General features: G+C 46.6%; 1 protein-coding gene across 1 annotated transcript in view; it reads right to left on the bottom strand.

Annotated features, from left to right (window-relative positions):
* Positions 1-1455: 1455 nt before the first annotated feature.
* The window catches only part of LOC142248980 (E3 ubiquitin-protein ligase HECTD3-like), a 40348-nt gene continuing 13853 nt past the window's right edge, over positions 1456-27950 (bottom strand). The window contains 17 exon segments of the mRNA XM_075320507.1: positions 1456-1732; positions 1925-1996; positions 2100-2181; positions 4635-4709; positions 4784-4913; positions 7327-7383; positions 7385-7534; positions 7671-7691; positions 7693-7761; positions 7833-7952; positions 9482-9585; positions 16115-16179; positions 16414-16466; positions 17949-18131; positions 18762-18843; positions 22513-22678; positions 23028-23110. Coding sequence (XP_075176622.1) covers positions 1648-1732; positions 1925-1996; positions 2100-2181; positions 4635-4709; positions 4784-4913; positions 7327-7383; positions 7385-7534; positions 7671-7691; positions 7693-7761; positions 7833-7952; positions 9482-9585; positions 16115-16179; positions 16414-16466; positions 17949-18131; positions 18762-18843; positions 22513-22678; positions 23028-23110 — 1597 coding nt within the window. The 3' untranslated portion in view covers positions 1456-1647.

Raw genomic sequence — 27950 nt, 5'->3', positions numbered from 1 at the left:
GCAGAAGCAACAACATCTATAAATATATAAGGATTATTAGGAAACACTGAAATCTAACAGACATGCACAAGCTTAGACGTGTCAGTCCAGCTACGAGCGCCATTGTATGCAATATAATACAGGTCTAGATACATATGTAATAGATGCTGTATTATACTCCAGAGCTGCACTCACTATTCTGCTGGTGCAGTCACTGTGTACACACATTACATATTTTGTACTGATCCTTAGTTATATCCTATATATCCTGAAAGTGCAGCTGGAGGATAGATAAAATAAGAGACCAGAGAGAAAGGAGGAGGTATCTGCAGCTCTGATATTCAGTCTGTCTCCTCCAGAGCTGCACTCACTATTCTGCTGGTGGAGTCACAGTGTACATACATTACATCACTTATCCTGTACTGATCCTGAGTTACCTCCTGTATTATACCCCAGAGCTGCACTCACTATTCTGATGGTGCAGTCACTGTGTACATACATTATATTACTTATCCTGTACTGATCCTGAGTTACATCCTGTATTATACTCCAGAGCTGCACTCACTATTCTACTGGTGCAGTCACTGTGTACATACATTACATTACTTATCCTGTACTGATCCTGAGTTACATCCTGTATTATGCTCCAGAGCTGCACTCACTATTCTGCTGGTGCAGTCACTGTGTACATACATTACATTACTTATCCTAGACTGATCCTGAGTTACATCCTGTATTATGCTCCAGAGCTGCACTCACTATTCTGCTGGTGGAGTCACTGTGTACATACATTACATTACTGATCCTGAGTTATATCCTGTATATTCTGAAAGGGCAGCTAGAGGTGAGTAAAGAGTAAATAAGAGACCAGACAGAAAGGAGGAAGTATCTGCAGCTCAGATGTTCAGCTTGTATCCTTCAGAGCTGCACTCACTATTCTGCTCGTCTGAACAAGAAAGGAATGCTGTGAGATTTCAGTTGTAAAAATCTTCTGGCACACATCATATAAAGTAAGACAAAGAAAACCTTCTAGAATCACATTAAAACAAGAGCCGGAGCCGTAGGCTGATATCACATGTCCTGTAATCAGCCGTTAGAATGGATCCTGCAGAGATCCGTTGGCAGAATAATTCTGTAAACACAACTTTTTTGTATTTTGTTTAATAACCGATTTCTGCAGGATGTTTTTTTGTAACATGGGACTCTATGGAGAACGGATCCGTTAATGGATTGCTATTTCGCCGTCTGTTCTCCTTGCAATGTAAGATCCATTTTCTTCTTATAGGATCCGCGTCAAATGGAAGATAAATAGTAATCCATTAACGGATCCATCATCCAAAGATTCCCAAGTAAAATAAACGGATCCTGCAGAAATCATTTTGCCTGCTCTCTGCAGGATCCATTCTAATGGATGATTACTTGACATGTGAACTCGGCCTTAGAGCCCGTGCTGCAGATGGGTATAACAGAGACAGGTTTTGGTTCTTGTATTTTATTGGATACAGAGCAATATACAAAAATAAAAACGCGCCGGGACGTCTGCGCAGGAGCCGGGCGACAGCGAAGCGTCTCTGATGCAATTAATGGTATTAAAAGTCCATAAGGGAAAAACATAAATAAAGCGCGGTCCTCCCTGCGCCGGGGCCGAACGTCATATCTGCCGCCATCTTATTCCTCCCACGGGCTCATGTCTGTATCGATGGCCACACAGTTGTACGCAGCGTAGCGCAGCTTCTCCTCACAGATCTTGGCGCTGGGAAAAAAAATAGCATCATACGAAGTAATGAATAGCGCCTGTGTGTGTGCAGATGGCGGCATTATTCATCACAGCAGATAATCATACAATTAATAACAGATTCTGGAATCCACTGTTTTCCTCGGTGGCACATGGCTGTGATGATAATGGATGAGCAGAGGCTGGAGCGATGGTTTGCAGATACTGTACCTGGGGTAGTTGGGGAGGTATAAAGTGCTGGAGCAGGTGGAGGATTCGGGGAGGGCGTCAGTAGTGTCGCAGCTGAGGATGAGAAACCACAGGTTATAGGGAGGATGGAGCTGAGGCCTCAGACTGTGTCCGGTGCAGATCTGCTGCATAAATCCTAGCGCCCCTCCGTACTCACCCGGATTTATCCGGATAAATATATATTGGAGCGGGAAGACGACTCCGTCCAGTGACGAACCTGAGGAAGCGGCTGCGATCCTCTGAAAAGCACAAGACCAGAGCGTTTTACAGGATTACGAAAGAAGGAAATCACCTATACCCGTGACCTGTACCCTATGGCAAAACTACAACTCCCAGCATGCCCCGATAGCCGAATGAGGGAGTTATACTTGTGCAATAGCTGAAGAACCACAGGTTAAAGGGAATCATGTCAGGTTCTAAAATAGTTAAAATTGCAAAGTGCAAATAAAAACAAGCAACTTTGAAATTTACCCCTTATTAACAATCCTTTCCCATCTCAAGAGCGCAGGACATTTTTATTTTTTTAAATCAGATATTGATATAATTGATACAATATTGTACAAAAGTAGGAAAACACTTACATTGTTAATGTAAATCCCAAATTGACCCAATTTGTCCAAATAGATTATGTTACATTATTCACTCTGAACACTGTCACTTTATGATATGGAAATGTTCATGGCGTTCCTTTTATATATATATATATAATATATATATATATATATATATATATATATATATATATATATATATATTTTCATTTCTCCAGTCTAGTGATTAAATTAATTTTGTTCTTGAATTTAGTCAACGTAGGGGGAAAGGCTTGTACCCATCTCGAAGTACTACACTTCATGGAAATAATATTCTAGAGATCCCAATCTACACTGGATCATAGTCCATTTCCTCCTAGTACACATATTTCAGGTTTTAACTGTATAGTTATGTTAGATATACAGTGAATTATATTGATTATACCCCCCTGCGGTTTATGCAGGGGCCGCAGCCGTCAGTGGTTTATTTCAGATGAACATTTTGCTGGAGCTGCGCAGAGTCAAGCTCTCTCTGCACAACTATTCTAATGGCAGTTGCCAGCCAATCAGAGGCAAGCAGCTAACGCATATGACGACATTGGCTCTGATTGGCCGGCGGCTGCCATTGGAATAGTTGTGCAGAGAGAGCTTGACTCTGCGCAGCGCCGGCAAAATGTTCATCTAAAATAAAGCACTGACAGGTGCGGCCCCTGCACAAGCTGCAATCATCAAGGGGTGCACGTGCCTGCGGACCGCAAGAAGTAGAGAAGAGAATGCCGAGGGAACGGAGGACAAGTGAGAAGAATGTTTTGGGGTTTTTATGTGTATGTGTGTGTATGTGAAGAACGGCACAATAGGGGACCAGGATGGGTCATTGCTACAAGAAGAGCACCTGCATGGGCACATTACTACAGGGGACAATGGTGGGCATATTACTACAGGATGGGGACCAAGATGGACCCATTACTACAGGATGAGGACAAGGATGGGGCACATTACTACAGGATGAGGACGAGGATGGGTACATTACTACAAGATGGGCACAAGGATGTGCACATTAATGCAAGATGGGCACATTACTATAGAATGGTCACATTACTACAGGATGGGGACATGGATGAGCATATTACTACAGGATTAGGACAAGAATGAGCACAATATTACAGGATGGGCACATTACTACAGGATGGTCACAAGGATGGGCACATTACTATAGGATGGGCATATTACTACAGGATGGGTACAATGGTGGGCACATTACTAAAAGGATGGGTACAATGGTGGGCACATTACTATAGGATGGGCATATTACTACATGATGGGTACAATGGTGGGCACATTACTACAGGATGGGGATAAGGATGTACACATTACTATAGCATAGGCACATTACTATAGGATTGGCACAAGAATGGGCACATTACTACAGGATGGAGACAAGGATGGGCAGATTAATAAAAGGGGACAATGATGGGGCACATTACTACAGGATGGGCACTTTACTACAGAATGGGGACAAGGATGGGCACATTACTACAGGATGGGCACATTACTATAGGATGGAAACAATGATGGGCACATTATACAGGACAGAGACAAAGATGGGCACATTAGTAAAAGGGGACAATTATGGGGCACACTACTACAGGATGGGCACATTACTACATAATGGGGACAAGGATGGGCATTTTAGTACAGGATGAGCACATTAGTATAGGATGGGAACAAGGATGGACACATTACTACAGGATGGGCACATTACTTCAAGAAGGGAAACAGGATGGGGGACATTACTACAAGATGTTGGCCAAAATTACTATATGGTGCTAATTGTAAAACTATATTACAGGAAGGGATAAAATGTCAAATACAAAAACAAAATAGGGCATGAATTTTTTTTCACCATCAAAAATGTATATATATATATATATATATATATATATATATATATATATATTTAAACTAAAAAGTGCATGTTTGTTATAATAAACGAGCAAAAAATATTCAAAAACGGTGATCCAAAAAGGTACAGAAAATATAATATGGTACCAATAAAAATATCACTTTGTCTTGTAAAGAATGCGCGAGTTTGAGACCCCTGATGTACAGCATTAATTCGCTCATCCAACAGCACTAATCCCCCGCAGGCAGGTAACACTCACCGTTGGTGAAGTTGTTTAGCGCCTCCCAGAGATACTGAACTCGAATGTCTGTTGGTTCCAGATTCTCAAAGCGAGCTGCAGAGGACATGAAACGCGTCAGCACCGATAACGCTGCACAGATTATACACATGATCCATCTGCAAACTTACTGAGCTTTTTTATGGCTTCTACAGGGATCTCGGGGTCTCCGCAGACTCTCTTCTCCAGTTCCTGCCAGGTGAGAAGATCCAAAACAGCCTGAGGAACGACTTTCAGCAACCCGGCCTGGAGGGCGTCAATCTACAAGACCAAGAAACATGGCGGCCAGTGAGAAAATAGAAACGACAGGAAACTCGAAGGAACTGCTACAGGGAACATATAAAATGAATCTCCATAAACATGAGCGAGTGCAGCTCTGGAGTATAATACATGATAAGTAATGTAATGTATGTACACAGTGACTGCACCAGCAGAATAGTGAGTGCAGCTCTGGAGTATAATACATGATAAGTAATGTATGTATATAGTGATGCCTCCAGTAGAATAGTGAGTGCAGCTCTAGAGTTTAATACAGGCTATAACTGAGAATCAGTACAGGATAAGTAATGCATGTACACAGTGACTGCACCAGCAGAATAGCGAGTGCAGCTCTGGAGTATAATACAGGATGTAACTCAGGATCAGTACAGGATAAGTAATGTCATGTATGTACACAGTGACTCCACCAGCAGAATAGTGAGTGCAGCTCTGGAGTATAATGCATGATAAGTAATGTAATGTATGTACACAGTGACTTCAGCTCTGGAGTATAATACAGGACGTAACTCAGGATCAGTATAAGATAAGTAATGTAAAGTATGTATGTGACGCCCTGGCAAAACTAGGTAGTCACACAAAAAGCCCCCGCATAACACCATCCCTCACAGGGTTACATACAGCCGACCTGAAACCCTAGCCACCCCCCCTCAGGGCAAGACAGACTAGTGATGTGTCGGTCGTGAACGATCCGACACAAAGATCCGGCTCCCTGCTGTGACCGACAGGAGCCGGATCACCAGTGTGAGCCACTAAAATCTCTAAACGGCTCTTTTCACTGCCGAAACCCCGCCCATCCATGGCCAAATCCCACCCACTCAACAATCTAATTGGTACCTTGTAAGTGGGCGGGGCCTGGCCGCGGGTGGGCAGGGCCCTGGCGGTGTTACTATAATCTTAAATATGTGTTCACCTGGGGTGAACATATATTTAATAAGGAGCAATCTATAAGATCCGGCTCTTTTTGGTGAGCAGAGCCATGGGAGCCGAATCACCAAAAAGAGCCGGACTGCCAATCACTAAGACAGACACCAGTGGGCGGGACCAGGCGGTTAGGAAACGCCCACCTAGGGGTCTAGACAGCCCGGGGCGGGAAAACCAATAGATGAAGTCTAGAGTTCAAGTTGAGAGGAGTGGAGGCTGGGGCTAGGGGTAGCTCCAGCGGAGGTGAAGCTCAAGTTGACAGGCGCCAGGGTCGGAGCCCTGGTGCCTTCGCTAGGTGGCAGATGGTGGTCGCCGTCAGCAGGTGACGGGAAGACGGCAGCCGGAGATCCGAGGTGGACCGGGACAGGGTTGGAGCCCGCCGGTACCGACACCGGAGAACCGACCCGGGAACCGTGCACAGAGGGGGTACTTGGATCCTGAAGCCAGGACCAGAACCAACGGCCTAGCTAATTAACCAATTGAGGGCAGGATTTTAGATCCTGTCCCAACAAAAGTCCCAAAAGCAGACAACCACCCACAGAGAAGGATAGGGCAACCGCCAGGGCCTGGTAGATCCCACTGGTCAGTGTCAGCGGGCACGGCTCCTCAGGTACACAACAAGCCGGGAGCGGACTCCCGTGTTCCATACCGGGAAGTCCAACACAAGCAAAAACAGTGCAGAGGGAAAAGACGGCGACCACCGGGCCGGGTGGGGGACCAGAGCGGCCGGCCACCAGCACCTTGGTTTACCAAAAGACTTGTGTCATTTATTCAACTATGAGTAACCAAACATCCCCTGGTACGTCTGGGCACGCAGGCCCCTGCCAGCACCATCCACTGTACAGAGCCACTGGGCCCCGGGGCAACCAACCCTACCCACGGAGCGGTTAACATTCGGCTGACACTACATCTCCCCCGGGTGTCCCACAACAGCAGCGGTGGTGCCACCTTTCACTACACACCGTGGGTGGCATCACGAACTGAATACGGCCAAGCCCGTACAACTACGTCCCCCTTTTCATTTGGCGTGTCCGCGTGACCCCCGGGTCCGGAGGATCCCTCGAGCCACACAGCGGGTCCGGATCCGAGCAGCTCGGCTGCTACAGGCGTGGGGGCAGCAAATGTACACAGTGACTGCACCAGCAGAATAGTGAGTGTAGCTCTGGAATATAATACAGGATATAACCCAGGCTCAGTAATGTATGTACACAGTGACTGCACCAGCAGAATAGTGAGTGCAGCTCTGGAGTATAATATAGGATATAACCCAGGCTCAGTAATGTAATGTATGTACACAGCGACTGCACCAGCAGAATAGTGAGTGCAGCTCTGGAGTATAATACAGGATATAACCCAGGCTCAGTAATGTAATGTATGTACACAGTGACTGCACCAGCAGAATAGTGAGTGCAGCTCTGGAGGAGACAGACTGAATATCAGAGCTGCAGATTCTTCCTCCTCTCTGGTCTCTTACTTGCTCTTTGCTCTCCTCCAGCCGCGCTTTCTGCACCATTTTGATGAATTCCAGGCGGGTCCTCATAGCGCACAGATATGTTGCTGCCGCCAGGTACCAGCTCCACCATTCTCTGATCGCTGAGCACCGTTGTGTACGTCAGCTCCTCACCAAACTTAAACTCAAATGTGTCCTTATCCATCATCTCCATCATCTCCAGCAGCTTCACCTGTGAGAGGAACAGCGCCCTCAGCAGGTCAAGACATGTACAGTGATTACCAGACAGTGCTGAGCGTGGGCAGGTGCCACACACCGGCGCTGATGGTACAGGACACACGGTATATAGTCAGAGATCCTGCACTTACAAGTAGGGAATCGACGGCGGGGGAAATCCTTGCTCCAGCTCACTTCCTCTGCCGTCAGCCGCTTCCATATGAGACCGGGTAACGCCAGGACCTACAAGCACAGGGCAGTCAGTGGAGAGCGGAGAGATACAGAGAACACAGCACACACAAACACGGAACTACCAGGAACTCTTTTCCCCTCAGAGCTGCGCCCATCAGTTGCCCGATCCAAATGTAGTGTGACATATCCCTGCAGGATGGGTTGGGTACGTACATATCCCGCGCCTCCCCGATGCCATTACCCTGGAATGGAAAGAATCATAACATGTAAATATCCGATATCGTCATGGCAGACAGGGATGATGTGACCCATGAGCGACTACTCAGCTGCTCCTATGTGTGATACCCAACATGACTGGTAATAGTCTGCAAACACTCAATAGGGGATCACTGTGCCAACCGTAACTGCAAGTGTCAGTGTGACGCCCTGGGCAAGCCAGGGGTCACAGGTAATGACACCACCACACCCTACACCCCGGATAGGTACACCTAAGCTAAACCAGAAACCCTTGTTAACTTCCTCCAGGGGCTGATGTCCACACCAGGGGGTGGGCCAGGCGGTTGGCTCCGCCCACCGAGGAGTTCACAGTCCTGGAGGCGGGAAAACCAGGCAGTTAGTGGAAGTGAGAGTGAAGTGGTAGAGGAGCAAGTGAGAGGAGTTGAAGTGAAGGAGAAAGTGACAGTTTGGAAAGCCTGAAGTTGGTCCGGGTGTGTGCCCCGGACTGAGACAGCAAGGTTAGCAGACGGCGGTGACCGTCTGCAGTGGAGGCTGATCGGAGGTGCCGAAAGGACCGTGGACGGGTGGTGACCCGGCGGTACCGGACCGGTACACAAGGAGAAGTCAGTACCATTGGCAGGGGCCTTTCGGATCCCGGCAAGGCTTGGAGTCGCCGTGAATTTGCCAAATCCGTCAGTGAAGGGGACCTCCGGGTCTCCAAACAACTAAGTCCCAATTGAAGGCAACCGTCCAAACGTATGAGACAGACACCACCACCGCCAAGGCACCAGTTTCTCAGGGCCAGCGCCTGCGGGCAAAGAGGGGCTCCTCCGGCCCATATCCAAGTCGGGGAGCGGGTTACCGGTGGGAACCCATTGCTACCAACATTACACAAGGTGCAGGGAAAGAGACAGTCACCGTTAACTACCGGGGAAAAGCAACAGCAGCCGTCCGTGGGAACCGTCTTTCCAGCCGTGTGTTTTACCGAGAACTGTGTCAACATTTCAGGCTGAGTGAGTACCACCGTGCCGTACGGCACAGCGCTGCCCCCGCGACCCTGCACCTCACCAGACCCCGCACCCGGCCTGCCATCCACCCCTACCCCATCACTGGGCCCCGGGACAACCAACCCCCTACCCACGGAGGGGAGAAATAACAACAAAGCTGCTCCCTGTCACCACTCCCGGGATCCCCATACAGAGCAGCGGTGGTGTCCACACAATCACCACAACCGTGGGTGGCGTCACGGACAATAAATCCCCAAAACCAATCCCCTTTTCACTCACGGGCGAGGAGCGCCGCTCGAGTCCCCGGGATCCGGCCCATCGCTTGAGCAACCGAGCAGCAGCGGCCGCAGCAGCAGCGGCAGCCGGACCCGAGCAGTGGGAGAGCGCAGCGTCCCCTCCTCCGCCCGCGACATCAGCCCTGTGAGCTTCCATCAGCTAAATGGATATGCTAAGTCAATGCATGGGGTCAGTCGACCAGCTTGCTGACTGTTTCCAGCAGAGCTACTACATGTGGTGTAAATAGGACAGTAAGCTTTAGGCATTTTCACCTGGTTTGATGTCCGCACGAAAAATGGCAGCGGCACCGAAGAATCAGCAGAACTGGGGCAAAGCTCCTCTGAGATATCAGATAGACTGTCGCGAAAACCTCCACCTGTTGGAGTAAATTAAAAAACATTTAAAAAAAAAACAAAAAATAAAACTAAAGATGTAATGTGAATTGTACAGCATCACAGGACTACAGAATTATACCCTCCCACAAATGTTGGAACAGCTGGGCATGATGGGGTTATAATAATACTATAAGGGATGAGGATATAATCAGAAGAAAACCCAACACAGAATTAGTGAGTGATGGAATATATTGCACATTATTTGTCTCAGCAGCAGGATGATGTTACCTCTGACAGAGACACCATCAGTGTCCGTGATCTGCACAGAACAGTCTACCTGATCACAGATTACTAAGAGGGATCATTTTTATAATCAATCAGTTTTTTATTAAAAGAATTTTAAGAAATACAGAAAACAAAAAAAGGGAGAAGAGTATAGGAAAGTATTACATTAATATCAAACACAGCCTATATACATATCATACTCCCATATATTCATGTCATTTTTGCCTTGTATTATTATCACTGTACTTTTGGGGTAATCCTCAAACTCCACTCCACTCCTCTGGACCACTGGAACATAATGATTTATTCCAACTTAATACATATGAAACAAGCAATTAAGATCAAGAGAGAACCAAGAAGAGAGGAGAGATCTAAAGACAATGACAAGGGAAAACGGGGGGACCGGATACTGCTACCGGAATATATTAGAAAAGTCTGCTGTTTCCTTAAATGATATCCAAGTTTGCCACAACCTCATAAATTTTTCCTGAGTCTGAGAGTTCCGACGAGAGTTCCACCATATGAAATATATGGGAGAATTCCGTCAGCCCTTTCTGTCATACTAGGTCGCGTCGTCGATCGCCAGTGCCGTGGAATGACTGCTCGTGCCGCTATTAGACAGAAGCACAGCAGACTCTTTTTCTGTTACCCTATGGAACCGGGAAGGATTGATTGAATTGCGGTTTTGAATGATGGCGTGACTCGTTCCTCCGTCATTTGATTATAAATCTGATACACCTTTGACCGACTGGGGCCACTCCTTGACACTCCCACCATATGTGCGCCATGGTTCCCTTTTCCCTATCGCATCTCCAACAACGATTTGATACCAAAGGCAATGCCTTGTGGACTCTAGTGGGGCATTGGTATCACCTCTTCAGTAGCTTGTAACTTTTTTCTTGTGCATTACTCGCTACAGATATTTTATGGGAAAATATATATGCCTTTTGTTTGTCTTCCTCTGTGAGGTCGTATCCCAATTCCTTCTCCCATGCCCGGATATAATTGGGGTCCCCCGACCCTTGTCGATTTAATAGGTTACTTATTAATGAGATCTGGTGTGTGGGTGGTGTCTCCCTTGAGAATAGTTGTTCAAATGGTGTGGTCGGTATTAATCGGGGAGATCGTCCCCTCCCCATATTTGGAATTTACAAATGAACTTAGCTCTATATATTCCATCCACTTTAATTGTCTAGAGGGGGATTGGATCTGTAAATCCTCAAAGGATGGTAAAGATCCCTCTCTCATTATGTCACCCATTCTGATATCTGACCTCCTGTTCCATCCCAGGAATTCCTCCACCAGACACCCCGGGGGTGGGGGGGGGGGCTTTTCAGGGTTGTCAAACAGGGGGGTTAGTGGGGAACTGGTGCTAGTTAACCCCTTTGTGGTTTTAATTTTGTCCCAAACTTTTAACGTAGCCGCAGGCAAGATCCCTCCAGGGTCAGACAATGTGTCCTGTCTAGGGGAGATCCAGGGTAATTTTTTCAGCATTGTCCGGGAGCATTCTTGTTCTAGTAATACCCATTGCTTAGTTTGGTCATGAAAATGCCAATCAATAGGCCAGCCCAACAATGAGGGCTGATGGTATACTCTCAGGTCTGTTAGTCCCGCCCCTCCATTTATTTTTGATCTTGTGAGAGTCTGGTAGCTAATCCTGGGCTTGGCTCCTTTCCATATATACCGTATCAGTGCGGATTTAAGAGTCTTAAAGAAGACAGCCAGTGGGTTAATGGCTACTGTCTGGAAGATATACAAAAATTGTGGTAAAATGTCCATTTTGAAGGAGCTCATCCTTCCAAACCAAGATAAGCTTTTCCTGCCGTACGACTCAAGATCCTTTAGAGTCTTGGATAACAAAGTTTGATAATTGAGAGGGTACAGCAGGTCGAGCCTAGTTGGAATATTTACTCCCAGGTAGTTGATCGCCTTTGTCTGCCACCGGAAAGGGAATGTGTTTTTTATTATCTGGACTTCTGACGGGGCCAGTGTTATGTTCATTGCTTCTGTTTTAGAATAATTAACTTTAAAGTTACTCAATGCGCCGAATCTGTCAAACTCCTTTAACCCCTTAACGACCGCGGGCAGTAAAAGTACGTCATAGCGGTCATAACGTTACTGCCCGCGGTCTGCCGGCAGCAGCATGCCACGATCATCGCACATCTCAGCTGATTTTCACAGCTGAGATGTGTGCCTGCTAGGCACGAGCAGAATCGTTATCTGCTCGTGCCGTTTAACCTCTAAAATGGCGCTGTCAATATGTGACAGCGCCATTATAAACGCGAACGCGGTAAAGTTTTACTTACCGCCCGATACCGGAAGTCACGTGACATGATCACGTGACTTCCGGTGGTTGTCATGGTAGCACAGGGTCATGTGATGACTCCTGTGCTAGACATGAACCACTTTCACTTTCGCTTTCTACGGAGGCCAGGGAAGCAGGAAGTGCACGTATATGCTGTTTACAGCTGTGTAGCTGTGATCAGCAGATAGTGCAGAGCGATCGGATTGCTGATCGCAATAGCCCCCCAGGGGGACTAGTAAAATAAAAAAAGTTTTAAAAAAAACAAAAAAACCTAAAAGTTCAAATCACCCCCCTTTCGCCCCATTGAAAATGAAAGGTTAAGTTAAAAAAATTAATTATTAAATAAAAAAAAAAAAATATACACACATTTGTTATCGCCGCGTTCAGAAAAGCCCGATCTATCAAAATATAAAATCAATTAATCTGATCAGTAAACGGTGTAGCGTCAAAAAAATTCCAAACGCCAAAATGACGTTTTTTTGTCGCCACAACTTTTGCACAAAATGCAATAACAGGCGATCAAAACGTAGCATCTGCGCAAAAATGGTACCATTAAAAACGTCAGCTCGAGTCGCAAAAAATAAGCCATCACTGAGCCATAGATCCGGAAAAATGAGAACGCTACGGGTCACGGAATATGGTGTAAAACGTGTGCCACTTTTTTCAGACAAACTACCAAATTTTTTTTAACCCCTTATATAAAAGTAAACCTATACATGTTTGGTGTCTATGAACTCGCACTGACCTGAGGCATCACACCCACACATCAGTTTTACCATACAGTGAACACAGTGAATAAAATATCTCAAAAACAATAGTGCTATCGCACTTTTTTTGCAATTTTTCTGCATTTGGAATTTTGTTGCCGTTTTCCAGTACACTATATGGTAAAACCTATGGTTTAATTTAAAAGTACAGCTCGTTCCGCAAAAAATGAGCCCTCACATGACCACATTGACTGAAAAATAAAGTTACGTCTCAGGAAAAGAATGGCGAAAAAAAAAAAACGGAAAGCGAAAAATCGGCCGGTCGTGAAGGGGTTAAGAGCGCTGGGAAGGAGACCACTGGTTGTGATATATATAACAAGAGGTCATCTGCATATAGCGACGTCTTGTATTCTCTTTGTCCTACACGGAGACCGTGCACACTGGGGTTCTGTCTGGTCGCATTTGCCAGGTGTTCCATAATTATTATGTACAGTAAGGGGGACAGTGGACATCCCTGGCGGGTGCCGTTCCTGATCTCAAAGGGAGCAGAAAGGGATCCATTGGCCTTGATGCGGGCCGAGGGTCGGGTGTACAAAGCCATAATCCTTCCAAGGAATTTCCCTTGAGGGATCATTTTTAGCTCATTTATTAAATTTTAAAAAATCCTAAAGTTTATTATATAGACTGTTGGGTAATACCGGATTACCGTGCATTTCTATAGTGAGGTCACATGGACAGTACAAAGGCTAGGTTGGTGTTACAGGGCAATAAAGGGGTTGGATACAATCCTAGGAGAACAGAGAATTACAGCCTGCCACAGATGTCAAAATAGCCGGGCATGATGCACTGTGTTATATTGATACATTGGGGGGGAGTATTTGATCCTCTGCCGATTTCGCTTTATTCCCACCTACAAACTTCAACTGCAACAGACAGAATAAAAAAAAATCCAGAAAATCACATTGTATGATTTTTAAATAATGAATTTTTATTTTATTGCATGAAATAAGTATTTAATCTACAACCAACCAGGAGTAATTCTGCTCTCACAGACCTGTTATTTTCTCTTTAAGAAGCTCCTACTCTGCCCTCATTACCTGTATTAATTGCATTTGTTTGAATTTGTTACCGGTATATAAGACACCTGTTCACACACAATCACACTCCAACCTCTCCAACATGGCCAAGACCAAAGAGCTGTCTAAGGACAAAGGGGCCAAAGTTCAAGACCAGCACAGGCTGGATGGCTACAGGACAATAGGCAAGCAGCTTGGTGAGAAGGCAACAACTGTTGTTGCAATTATTAGAATATGGAAGAAACACAAGATGACTATCAATCTTACTAGGTCTGGAGCTCCATGTAAGATCTCGCCTCGTGTGGTAAGAATGATTCTGAGAAAGGCCAGGAATCAGCCCAGAACTACAGAGGAGCAGCTGGTCAATGACTTGAAGAGAGCTGGGACCACAGTCTCAAAGATTACAGTCAGTAACACACTACGTCGTCATGGATTCAAATCCTGCAGGGCACGCAAGATCCCCTGCTCACGCCAGCACGTGTCCAAACCTGTTTGAAGTTTACCAATAGCCATCTGGATAATCTGGAGGAAGCATGGGAGAAGTTCATGTGGTCAGATGAGACCAAAATAGAACTTTTTGGTATCAACTCCACTAGTGGTGTTTGGAGGAAGAACAAAGATGAGTAGAACCTCAAGAACACCGTCCCAACTGTGAAGTATTTAGGTGGAAACATCATACTTTGGGGGCGCTTTTCTGCAAAGGGGATATGACAACTGCACGGTATTGAAGATAGGATGGATGGGGTCATGTATCGTAAGATTTTGGTCAACAATCTTCCATCAGTAAGAGCATTGAAGATGGGTCGTGGCTGGGCCCACACAAAGAGGCAGCCAGCCGGCCGCCCACATGAAGAGGCAAACAGCCGGCCGCCCGCACAGCGAGGCAGCCAGCCGGCCGCCCACACAAAGAGGCAGACAGCCGGCCGCCCACACAGAGAGGCAGCCAGCCGGCCACCCACCCAAAGAGGCAGACAGCCGGCTGCCTGCACAGAGAGGCAGCCGGCCACCCACTTAGAGAAGCAGCCGACCACCCGCACAGAGCAGCAGCTGGCCACCCACATAGAGAAGCAGCCGGCCACCCGCATAGAGAAGCAGCCGGCCACCTGCACAGAGAGGCAGCCGGCCACCCGCATAGAGAAGCAGCCGGCCACCTGCACAGAGAGGCAGCCGGCCACCCGCATAGAGAAGCAGCCGGCCACCTGCACAGAGAGGCAGCCGGCCACCCGCACAGAGAGGCAGCCAGCCACCCGCATAGAGAAGCAGCCGGCCACCTGCACAGAGAGGCAGCCAGCCACCCGTATAGAGAAGCAGCCGGCCACCCGCACAGAGAGGCAGCCGGCCACCCGCACAGAGAGGCAGCCGGCCACCCGCATAGAGAAGCAGCCAGCCGGCCACACAGAGAGGCAGGCATCTACCTGCACAGAGAGGCAGCCAGCCACCCGCATAGAGAAGCAGCCAGCCGGCCGCACAGAGAGGCAGGCGTCTACCTGGACAGAGAGGCAGCCGGCCACCCGCACAGAGAGGTAACTGTCTGCACAGACAGCCCCCGCACCAATTCTCCACCTCCAGGTAAGCTATATTCGGATTTTAAGATGCACCCTCAATTTTCTCCCAAATTTTTGGGAGGAAAAGTGCGTCTTATAATCCGTTAATTTATTTATGTATTTTTTATGTGGAAAACCATTTTACATATATAGGCCACTTCTGGTATCATTTAAATTATATGGTTCTTTAGTTTATTTATAAACTTGCCCTCTGTGTCTGGTTATATTGTTTGGGAAGCGCGGTAACTCATCAATATCAATTTATTCAGTATGCCTAGTCGGTCATCACACAGAACCATCTGGTTACCAGCAGCTCCTTTACTAATAGTTTAGTGCAGGAGTCATCTATTTCTTAAAATATTAAGTTCTGTTTTTCTATTGTATCAAATACTTATTTTATGCAATAAAATGCAAATTAATTATTTATATATCATACAATGGGATTTTCTGCATTGTTTTTTGGATTCTGTCTGTCACACTTGAAGTTACCTACGATAAAAATTGCAGACCTCTCCATTCTTTATAGGTGGGAAAACTTGCAAAATTGGCAAGTATGAAATACTTAATTTCCTCACTCTATAATCAGTAGAAAACCCCACACAAAATTAATGAGGCCCCACTTTCACCTCCAGACTCTCCCCCTGGCCTCGTACCTCGATCAATGATTCCTTCTGCGATGAATTTACATTCCCACCATTGGTCATAACTCACCGGCCACCTAGAAGGACAAACAAGCGAGCATCGTTATAATGACCAATACATCATAATAACGGATGTATAGGAAAAGTCCATTAATCTGACATCCGATCAGTGTCAAATTACGAAATTCTGAATTATCAAATCGTTATAGAAAAGTCTATGAAAATTCCAAGAACAGGAGGAAAACTTCATTTAGAACAGTGGTAGCATCACAGAGATACAATGTACACACAGGACGCGCAGCTGCACTGACCGGTAATCCAGCGACTTCTCGGACTTGTCAGTTGGCTTTAGGCCTTCATATGCCTGGGGGCAGAGGTCATCAAAAAATAAAATGCACATAATTAGGCTATATGCGCTCACTGCATGTTTTATTGCGTTTTTCTGAACTTTGTGGTCACAAAAGATGCACCCAGATGCATGCATTTCCTGCCCCCAGCACAGTCTATGAGATTTCTATTTTGCTATTCGCACAGTGCATATTTTTTTGGCTGTGTTTTTGTATACGCATCCAAGATGCAGCATGTCAAGTTTTTTTGCGTTTTGTCCCAGAATTTCGGCGGACTGCCAAGACTGGGTCGGCGGGGGATTGATCTCCTGGTATCTAGCCAGATGCTCGTCCCCATATAAAGTCTATGGGGACCAGGATCCGGCGCAAAGAGGTAGGAATAAGCGCTTTATACTTACCGATTCACTGGGGCGATTGTCACACTGCTCCCACAGCCAGTCATTCATTTTCCGGGCCGCTCATTACCTTCATTAAATATGCACTGCTTCCGCCGCCCACATCTGTGATTGGTTGCAGTCAGACTAGTCCCCATGCTGAGTGACAGCGTGTCTGCAGCTTCCAATCACAGGCGCCGGTGGGCGAGTCTATATCGTACAGTAAACTAAATGAATAAGTTTACAAAAATTGGCACCCGATAGCTGGGGGCTGGTATTCTCAGGCTGGGGATACTCATGATTATTGGGCACCCCAGCCTAAAAATATCAGCCTGCAGCCCCCGAAATTGCCACATGCATTAGATGTGACAGTCCCAGCACGTTACCTGGCTCTTCCCGATTGCCCTGGTGCAGTGGCAATTGGGGTAATAAGGAGTTAATGGCAGCCCACAGTTGCCACTAAGTCCTATATTAGTAATGGAAGGTGCCTATGAGACCCCCATCATTAATCTGTAAGTTATTCATCTACTGGATGCGTTACCTCTAGAGTGACTGCGGGCTGCTATTGTTAGGCTGGAAAGGGCCAAATAACCATGGCCCTTCCCGCCTTAATAATATCAGTCCCCAGTTGTATGCTGTACCTTGGCTGGTTTTTGAAAAATGGGGGGACATTTTTTTTTTAAGTTAATCAAATAATAAAAAAAAAGTGTGGGATCCCCTATATTTTTCATATTCAACGAAGGTACAGCAGACAGCTGAGGGTTGCAGCCCGCACCTGCTGCTGTTCCTGTGCTGCGTATGAAAATTGGAGGGGGGCCCACGTCACTTTTTTACCAAATTATAATTTAAAAAACAGCTGGCCAAGCTAGCTATCCTTCTATAGAGCTATTCTATTCTTTCTTTCTATCTATTCTGTTCTTTCTTTCTATCTATTCTATGTTCTATCCTTTCTATCTATTCTAGTTATCTATCATTTATCCTATCCTATTTTGGGCCACAAGCTGTGTTTCTGTGACCACAGGATAAAAAGATGCACTCAAGATACACTAAGAACATATAGCTTTAATGTTTTTTTTGAGCTGCGAGCGGTGTCTATGTATATATTCGGCATTAACCCCTGCGTACCTGGCTGAAGACGGTCTTCTTGTAGGTGGGGTCCAGGGCCGGGTTGTCCCTGTGTTCCGCTGCCAGCCTGCGGTTTATATACAGGCAGGGAATGGAGTCGGGTTTCTTGGTTTCGGAGTCTTTCAGGCACTTCATAATGAGGGGGCAGCGGCGTTTGGACAGAAGCAAGAACTGCTTAATGTGCTGCAATCAGAGGGATGATACAGTAAGGGCCCAGTGCCCGGAAATAAATGCTAATAGGGTGGTCTATGTATTATTATTATATTATTATTATTTATTATTATAGCGCCATTTATTCCATGGCGCTTTACAAGTGAAAGAGGGTATACGTACAACAATCATTAACAGTACAAAACAGACTGGTATAGGAGGAGAGAGGATATAGCTGATTATACGGCCTTGATCTTCCCCCGCACACACAGCTGATGGGTTTTTCACAATTTAACAATGTGGCCTTTAACCTCAGCAGCTCAAACCTTTCTCCTGTGCATATAAGTTGTTACAGTGTATCAAGAAGAGAAGGTTTCCAGCGCCAGGGATAAATATTAAAAGTCCATTTTATTGAAGACTATAGTAAAAAATCCAGCAGGCAAGGCATGAATGTCGGGTGACCAGCAGAACAACGCGTTTCGACGCTCAGTTCTTAATCATGTTACAATGTATCAGTGCAGGAAAAAAAACCGCTATCATACTGAAGTTCAAATTTCAAACTAGATGGAATTGAAACAAATCCATCTGCTGTGAGAAGTATCGGGTCAGGGCGAATGTTTGCAGTCATGGGATTTACAAGGCTGATGGACATGAGAGTCTCACCTTCAGCTGGGTGAAAGTGCCGATACTGTGGTCCCAGACTGGAACCAGGTGATGGAGGATGATATCGAGCAGCCGGACAAATCTGGAGAAGGGAAAGGTAATGAAATATTCTCTTATTAAGAATCGGTTTCCCTAAAATATCACCCTTCAGCGAATATTAGTCTATAAGTCATCATCATCAGTCAGGGCTTATAGGTCAGTAACTCTCCCCCTGTGCAAGCGGAGGCAGTGCAGTATAAAACATTATAAAAGATGCCTATTACAGCGCCTGTGCCGAAATTGCACTGGTGGGTGTATCCGTGCACCTGCAGTCTATGCCTCCTCTCCGCTTCTCCCCACAACAGTTTAGAGCAGAGGTGACGTTGTGCAGCAGAAGCCGATGTCTCTGCTGTCAATCAAAAAGCAAGTGCGGGGAGAAGCAAAGAGGAACCGTAGACTGCAAATGCACAGACATCCGACAGTGCGCTTCTACACCTTATTTACATACCAATATAAGCCGCATTGTGGCCCAATCGTGCAGCAGATTGTGCTCTTATAGGTACCTTACATGTTTTATACCGCACTACCTCTGCTTGCGCAAAGATAATGTTACTGACAGTTTCCCTTAAATTATCTGACCGTACAGCGGTCATGTTTTCTGGTCCATCATACGGCTCGGATCTTCTAACCTGAACTAAACAGCATCATATACGCCAGGTCAGACCAGACGATACGGCCCCTACTTGCTCATGTGAATAAGCCCTTAGGGGGGCTTTGCACGTTGCGACATCGCTACTGCGATCTCGTCGGGGTCAAATCGAAAGTGACGCACATCCGGCGCCGGTAACGACGTCGCAACGTGTAAAGCCTAGAAGCACCGATAAACGATCACAAAAGCGTCGAAAATCGGTGATCTGTGTAGCGTCGGTCATTTCCATAATTTCGCTGCAGCGACAGGTACGATGTTGTTCCTCGTTCCTGCGGCAGGACACATCGCTGTGTATGAAGCAGTAGGAGCGAGGAACATCTCCTTACCTGTGTCCCGCCTGCAATGAGGAAGGAAGGAGCTGGGCGGGATGTTTACGTCCCGCTCATCTCCGCCCCTCCGCTTCTATTGGGCGCCTGCCTTGTGACGTCACTGTGATGCCGCACGACCCGCCCCCTTAATAAGGAGGCAGGTCGCCGGCCAGAGCGACGTCGCCGGGCAGGTAAGTGCGTGTGAAGCTGCCGTAGCGATAATGTTCGCTACGCCAACAATCACAAGATATTGCATCTGCGACGGGGGCGGGGACTATTGCGCTTGGCATCGCTAGCATCAGCTAGCGATGTCGCAGCGTGCAAAGTACCCCTTAGTGTTGGGGAAAGCTGCAGACAGCCACTATGGTTTATATACAGTGAAGGAAATAATTATTTGATCTCTTGCTGATTTTGTAAGTTTGCCCACTGACAAAGACATGAACAGTCTGTAAATTTAAGGCTAGATTAATTTTATCAGTGAGAGATAGAACATCCAAAATAAAATCCAGAAAATCACATTGTATATATTATATAAATTTATTTGCATTTTGCAGAGAGAAATAAGTATTTGATCCCTCTGGCAAACAACACTTAATACTTGGTGGCTGTCCCCTTGTTGGCAGCACAGCAGTCAGGCGATATTTGTAGTTGATGATGAGGTTTGCAGGAATTTTGCTCCACTCCTCTTTGCAGATCATCTCTAAATCATTAAGATTTAGAGGTTGCTGCTAGGCAACTCTGAGCTTCAGCTCCTCCATACGTTTTCTATGGGATTAAGGTCTGGAGACTGGAGTCTAGAGACTCCATGTCCTTAATGTGCTTCTTTTTGAGCCACTCCTTTGTTGCCTTGGCTGCATGTTTTGGGTCATGGTCTGCTGGAAGACCCAGCCACAACTCATTTTTAATGTCCTCACGGAGGGAAGGAGGTTGTCTCTCCGGATTTTATGGTACATGGCTCCATCCATTATCCCACTGATGCGGTGAAGTAGTCCTGTGCCCTTAGCAGAGAAACACCCCCAAAACATAATGTTTCCACCTCCATGCTTGACAGTGGGGACGGTGTCCTTTGGGTCAGAGGCAGCATTTATCTTCCTCCAAACACGGAGAATTGAGTTAAGGCCAAAGAGCTTAATTTTTGTCTCATCCGACCACAGCACCTTCTCCCAATCACTCTCAGAATCACCAGGTGTTCATTGGCAAACATCAGATGGGTCGGCTTCACATGGGCCTTCTTTAGATGGGCCGGCTGCACACGGGCCTTCTTCAGATGGGCTGGCTGCGCATGGACCTTCTTCAGACGGGCCGGCTGCACATGGGCCTTCTTCAGACGGACCCACTGCACATGGGCCTTCTTCAGACGGGCTGACTGCACATGGGCCTTCTTCAGACGGGCCGGCTTCACATGGGCCTTCTTCAGATGGGCCAGCTGCACATGGGCCTTCTTCAGATGAGCCGGCTGCACATGGGCCTTCTTCAGACCAGCCGGCTGCACATGGGCCTTCTTCAAACGGACTAGTTGCACATGGGCCTTCTTCAGGCAAACCAGCTGCACATGGGCCTTCTTCAGACGGACCGGCTGCACATGGGCCTTCTTTAGACGGAACAGCTGCACATGGGCCTTCTTCAGATGGACTGGCCGGCTGCACATAGGCCTTCTTTAGACGGGCCGGCTGCACATGGGCCTTCTTCAGATGGGCCAGCTGCACATGGGCCTTCTTCAGATGAACCGGTTGCACATGGGCCTTCTTCAGACGAGCCGGCTGCACATGGGCCTTCTTCAAACGGACTGGTTGCACATGGGCCTTCTTCAGACGGAACAGCTGCACATGGGCCTTCTTCAGATGGACTGGCTGCACATGGGCCTTCTTTAGACGGGTCGGCTGCATATGGGCCTTCTTCAGACGGGCCGGCTGCTCATGGGCCTTCTTCAGATGGGCCGCCTGCACATGGGCCTTCTTCAGACGGGCCGGCTGAACATGGGCCTTCTTCAGACGAGCCAGCTGCACATGGGCCTTCTTGAGCAATGGGACTGTGCGGTCATTGCAGGATTTTAAGCCATTACGGCGTAATGTGTTGCCAATGGTTTTCTTGGTGACAGTGGTCCAAGCTGCCTTGAGATCATTAACAAGTTCCCCCCGTGTAGTTTTAGGCTGATCTCTCACCTTCCTCATGATACTGGATACCCCATGAGATGAGATTTGGTGCCCCTGTTGATTGATACCCATTTTGTATTTCTTCCATTTTCTTACTATTTCACCAACAGTTGTCTCCTTCTCCCCCAGCGTCTTTCTTATAGTTTTGTCGCCCATTCCAGCCTCGTGCAGGTCTATGATCTTGTCCCTGACATCCTTAGAAAGCTCTTTGGTCACCCATATTGTAAAGGTTAGAGTCTGATTGATTATTTGAGCCTAGGGATAGGAGTCTTTATACAGGTGACAATTTAAGACAGCGTCTATAATGCAGGTAAGGAGTTTATTAGGAGCGTCTAAGTGTCGGTAGGAGCCAGAACTCTTAATGGTTGGTAGGGGATCAAATACTTATTTCTCTCTTCAAAATGTAAATTTATATAATTTATACAATGTGATTTTCTGGATTTTATTTTGGATATTCTATCTCTCACTGTTAAAATTAACCTGCCCTTAAAAATATAGACTGTTCATGTTCATGTCTTTGTCAGTGGGCAAATTTACAAAATCAGCAAGGGATCAAATACTTATTTCCTTTACTGTAACGACCTTGTATCACATGCACCGACCTCTGGATGACTGTGGCTCGCCGGTACAGGACGTCAGGATCATTGGCTTCCAGGCGCGGGTATCGTATCAGGTTGGGAGGGTGAAACATGTCGGCCGTTATCCCCAAATCAAACTCCTTAGAGGACTTAATCTTTATCCCGCGGATCCGGACGTCTGGCCCTTCATCTACGGGAAGAAACAGAGAAAGTAAAAATGAAAGCTCCAGCCCTATAAGTTTTATGACTTAGTAATAGGTCTTGTATTTCAATTCTGTAACATTTTTAAGATGGATTCTGAACAAAAATTTGTGACATTTGACCAAGTCCTGCGCTCACAGTTGAAGGGTGTCCGTGTTACTAAGTGCTACGGGGTTAGCCACACATGAAGAATGACTTGTGCTTTGCTGTGTGATCAGGACCAGGTCAAGAAGGCAGACATTTATTTACAGAAGACTGGACACCAGCCCGTTATATACTAGGCCATGAGAGAATATATAACACCGCCATCTCCTGCAGTCCACTGTTCACCCACTCACCAAAGCGCTCAGGGATTCGGATCTCAATGACCGGGATGTGAGAGGTCATGTCATCCAGGACACACACGTTTCCAATGAGGCTCCTGCCGAGAGAGAAGAGGACAGGTCAGAGCAACACAAAGCAACGGATATGGAGCGCCAGCGGTAAACGCAACAGGACTGGGAATGATGGACGCTGTGTGATACAAAGCAGAAGATCAAGAAGACAACAAAGAGGCTGAAATAAAAACTAAAATCGTCATTCTCCACCACCCAGAGCTGTTCATGATGTTAACTTAAAGGAGTATACTAAAGTTTGGAATGTATTACTTTACCCATCGGATAGGAGATAGTGTCCCTACTGCTGAGGATAAACCACTGAAGAAAGCCGAGCGCTGACTAAATGTCAATGCCGCACCATACTCTCCCACGTTTCTAGGTCAAGTAGCTACAGATCATATGAACAGCTCTACTCAGCCACTAAATGGTCTTCTAAAATGAGATAAAACTGACATGTCTGACTTTGCAAGGTACATGGTTCGCCATGAACTTACTAAGATCAATTTCACAAGGTTCAATGATCAACCTGAGAAAGCAGAGGTTGGAAACCATAATTAGTGACCTGCGGCTGAAGAGCTGGACCTGCTGATCAGGCGGCTAGGACCACAATCCACAGAGTGGGTCAAGAGACTCAGATCTGTCCACATCAGCAATCAAGAGGCTGGTGTCATGGCTGCATGGGAGAGACTACAACGAAGCTTTGGTAGTCATGGAGCCATAAAGAAAGCACTGCTCAAGCGACTACAGGATTTTCCAAAAGCATCCAGTAAGGACAGATCAAAGGTACAAGAGCTCAGAGACCTACTGTTAGAGCTGCAGCTGGCCAAGGCAGACACGCACCTACCCGGCCTCAGCTACCTGGACATTGCTCGTGGAGTAAATTCAATACTCTCCAAGCTGTCGGAGAATGTTCAACAAAAGTGAACCACACTTGGGTCAAGATACAAACGAGAAAATCAAGAATCCTTTCCTGAGTTTACCTACTTTTAAGTTTATCAAAAATATTGCAGAGTATAAGGCGGGCTTTGCACGTTGCGACATCGCAAGCCGATGCTGCGATGTCGCACGCGATAGTCCCCCCCCCATCGCAGCAGCGATATCTTGTGATTCCTGGCGTAGTGAACATTATCGCTACGCCAGCTTCACATACACTAACCTGTCCTGCGACGTCGCTCTGGCCGGCGTCCCGCCTCCTTCCTAAGGGGGCGGGTCGTACAACGTCAGAGCGACGTCACACGGCAGGCGGCCAATCAAAGCGGAGGGGCGGAGATCAGCAGGATGTAAAAATCCCACCCACCTTCTTCCTTCCGTATAGCCGCCGGCGGCAGGTAAGGAGATGTTCCTCGCTCCTGCAGCTTCATACACAGCGATGTGTGCTGCCGCAGGAACGAGGAACAACATCGTACCTGTCGCGGCAGCATAATTTTGAAAAAGTCGGAGCCTACACCGATGATACGATAACGATGCTTTTGCGCTCGTTAATCGTATCATATAGGATTTACACACTACGATGTCGAAAGTGACGCCGGATGTGCGTCACTTTCGATTTGACCCCACCGACATCACACGTGCGATATTAAAGCCGCCCTAACACTGACCCAAGCAATTGATCTGCTCTCGAGAACAGGGGAAATGGTGTCTGTATCAAACCTAAGACTTCATAAGAACGTCTCCAACAGTAAGGAGGTAATGAAGGCATTTCCATCAGAGGACTCTCATACAACACAGCCTTGGTCTGCTGTGGGACATTAAACAGGACAAATTCAGGTTCCAAGTGTCACCCTGTGATAATATTCCTCATTTGGTGAAGGCAGCATCTATGATCCTCTTAGATGTTTAGCACCCATCAGAATTCAGGCAAGTTACTGCTAAGACACTGAAAGAAGAGAGTTGGATACTCAGCCATCGTCCCAGAAATAACAAAGTTGGGATGCATGGAAGACGTTTCTGAAGGTTTAAGGAACATCTCCAAGTCCCACCGTTGTTATCCCTTAAAATCCCTTTCAGCTGTCGTCAGAAGAGAAGTCTACATCTTATCTGATGCATCTGCAGAGGCCATAGCGGCAGTAGCCTCTCTGAAGACCTTAGAAGCCAACAACAAGGTACATTGTAGATTTGTCCTGTGCAAGGTCAAACTTACCCCAAAAACCCACACACTACACCAAGGCTTGAACTTTGTGCTGCTGTACTGACGGTGGAAATTGCCGAATTCACTCCTGAGCAGTGACACCACATCTCCACTGGCCTAGGCTCAGCTAATCGAGGAACAGGACTCACAGCTACATCTAGCCTATATGGCTGTCTCCTCCACATTTCCTATATGAAGATCCTTGTTCTACTGATGACCCTAGTACCTATGAGCTTGTGGAACCAGAATCTTATGAGGAGATCCGGCCAGCAATTGCTACACGCTGCACATCTGTGGTCCCAGGATTGGAGATGAGGTCTCATCGCTTTGGACACTTCTCGAGCTAGTCATCCATCGTGCATGCTGGTACTCATCTGACTTATATTGCTCAGTGTTTTGTACAAGACATCACACGAAGTAGGAGGACACTGCTTACAGCGGGGAGCATACCTTCACATATTTCTAGCTGTGTTATGACATAGAACATTCACCATTCATATTGATGGTTTGATGGAAGAGTTTTCTTTTTGTGGCTTCCGCCAATCCGAAGATGGGTTTCCTATTAGACTTGGATTATCTTATCGTTGTGGACTTCAAGTCAACTACCACAAGATTGGACTCTACAGTTCACAGTTTTATATGTTTCTTTTCTTATCTTCTAGGTTTCAAGAATGGCAGTGGATATCATCGAAGGACATCGTGTCAATTTTAGATTATCGTGAGATCTAAATTTTTCAAACAGGGAGTGTCATGTCCTACAACTTGGGAATCTTACAGTACTACATTGTCATTTTATTGTTGTAGGAGTGTTGCTATGCAATAGGTTTGCTCTTTAGAAGTTCGTCTTTCCTCCCACCCTCCTGTAGCTGCTCAGATGTCAGTTACACCTCTTTTCTTCCTCATTCCATGCACGTCAGTAATGTTAGAAGCTCATCTCTTTACATCCTTAGTTCAGAAATTTTTTTTTTATCTACCGTAGTTGTGCATAAATACAAGAATTCAGTTGGAAAAAGGAGATTTTTGTGTACTCACCGTAAAATCTCTTTCTTGGAGCCTTCATTGGAGACACCGGACCATGAATATATCCTGTTGGATCTAGGACGCTGACACTAGGTAAATAAAAAAGTTATTTCCTGCCTAGCAGTGTATATCCACCAGCTGACAGGAAGCCCACTCAGTTTAGTGGACAAGCAGTAGTCTAATCAACAAGAAAGGCACAAAACTAGGGAGGGAGCTATGTCCCCCAATGAAGGCTCCGAGAAAGAGATTTTACGGTGAGTACACAAAAATCTTCTTTCCTCTCTTGCCTCATTGGGGGACACAGGACCATGGGACGCCCCAATGCAGTCCCAAGGGAGGGGCTAAAACAAAGGAAAAAGGAGGTGGCCGAGCCTGGACTAAAGATGGGCAACCGCAGTCTGCAGAACCTTTCTATCGAGTTTTGCATCTGCTGAGGCAAAAGTATGCACTCTATAAAACTTAGAAAAGGTGTGTAAACAAGACCATGTCTAGACTGGCCTTGCATATCTGGATAGCAGAAGCCTGGTGCTGAAAAGCCCAGGAGGCCCCCACCACCTGAGTAGAATGCGCCCTAAGGCAAGGAGGAGGAGCTCTACCCTTAACCTAGTACTCCTCCAACACCGCAGAATGAATCCAGCGCACAATGGTGGATTTGGAGGCCGGAAGACCCTTGCTTGGACCAACTGGAATAACAAACAAAAACTCCATCTTCCTAAAGAAAACTGTACGAGAGATAAATATGTAATGTTCTAACAAGATCCAACTTATGTAATGCGCACTCGCGCAAATTAGAGAGATTAGTACAGAAAGACAGCAGAATGATATTCTCATTATTGTGGAAGGGAGACACGACCTTAGGCAGGAAGGAAAGGACCGGACGGAGCACTGCCTTGTCCTGATGAAGGACCAAGAAGGGAGAACAACATGACAAGGCAGCCAATTCTGAAACTCACCTAAGGAAACCTTCCAGGACAGAAGAAGGGAGGACTCCTGAAGGGGCTCAAAGGGTGAGGACTGAAGAGCATTATGCACAAGATTAAGATCCCAAGAGTCCACAGGATGACGCGTCGGGGATGACCTGCGCAATACAATAGAGAAAAGTTTTAACTAGGGGCCGGGAAGCTAAATACTTTTGAAAGGGAATTGACAGAGCCGAGACCTGACCCTTAAGAGTATTAAGGGCCAACTTGGAATCCAAATCTGACTGTAAAAATGCAAGAATATTAGGCAGAGACAAAGACAATGGGTGTGCACCATTAAGCCTTCCAAGTTCTGTAGTAAATACGGGACAAATACGGTTTCCTGGCCCTAATCATAGTCTGAACCACACCCAGTGGGAAAAACCAGCCCTTGTCAAAATCGTGGATTCAATGGCCAAGCCATCAAATCCAGAGACTGAGAATTGCGATGGAAGAGAGGCCCCTGAGAGAGAAGGCTGGGACGATCCAGGAGCTTACATGGAACACCCACAAGCAGGTTGACTAACCCCGCATACCAGGACTTTTTGGGCCAGTTAGGATAACTGGGACCCCCTCTGCCTTGATCTTCTTGATGACCTTCAGAAGTAAGGGAAGCGGAGGGAAGATGTACGGAAGACGAAAGGGCGACCAGGGAAAAACAAAGGCGTCTGACCAAACTACGAGGGGATCCTGGCATCGTGACATGAAGGGCGACACTTTGCAATTTTAGCGGGGACGCCATCAGGTTGATATCCGGGGTTCCCCATCTCTGACAAT

This window comes from Anomaloglossus baeobatrachus, chromosome 8 (assembly GCF_048569485.1).
Source record: "Anomaloglossus baeobatrachus isolate aAnoBae1 chromosome 8, aAnoBae1.hap1, whole genome shotgun sequence".
Lineage (NCBI taxonomy): Eukaryota > Metazoa > Chordata > Amphibia > Anura > Aromobatidae > Anomaloglossus > Anomaloglossus baeobatrachus.
This window is presented reverse-complemented; position numbering and strand designations above follow the sequence as displayed.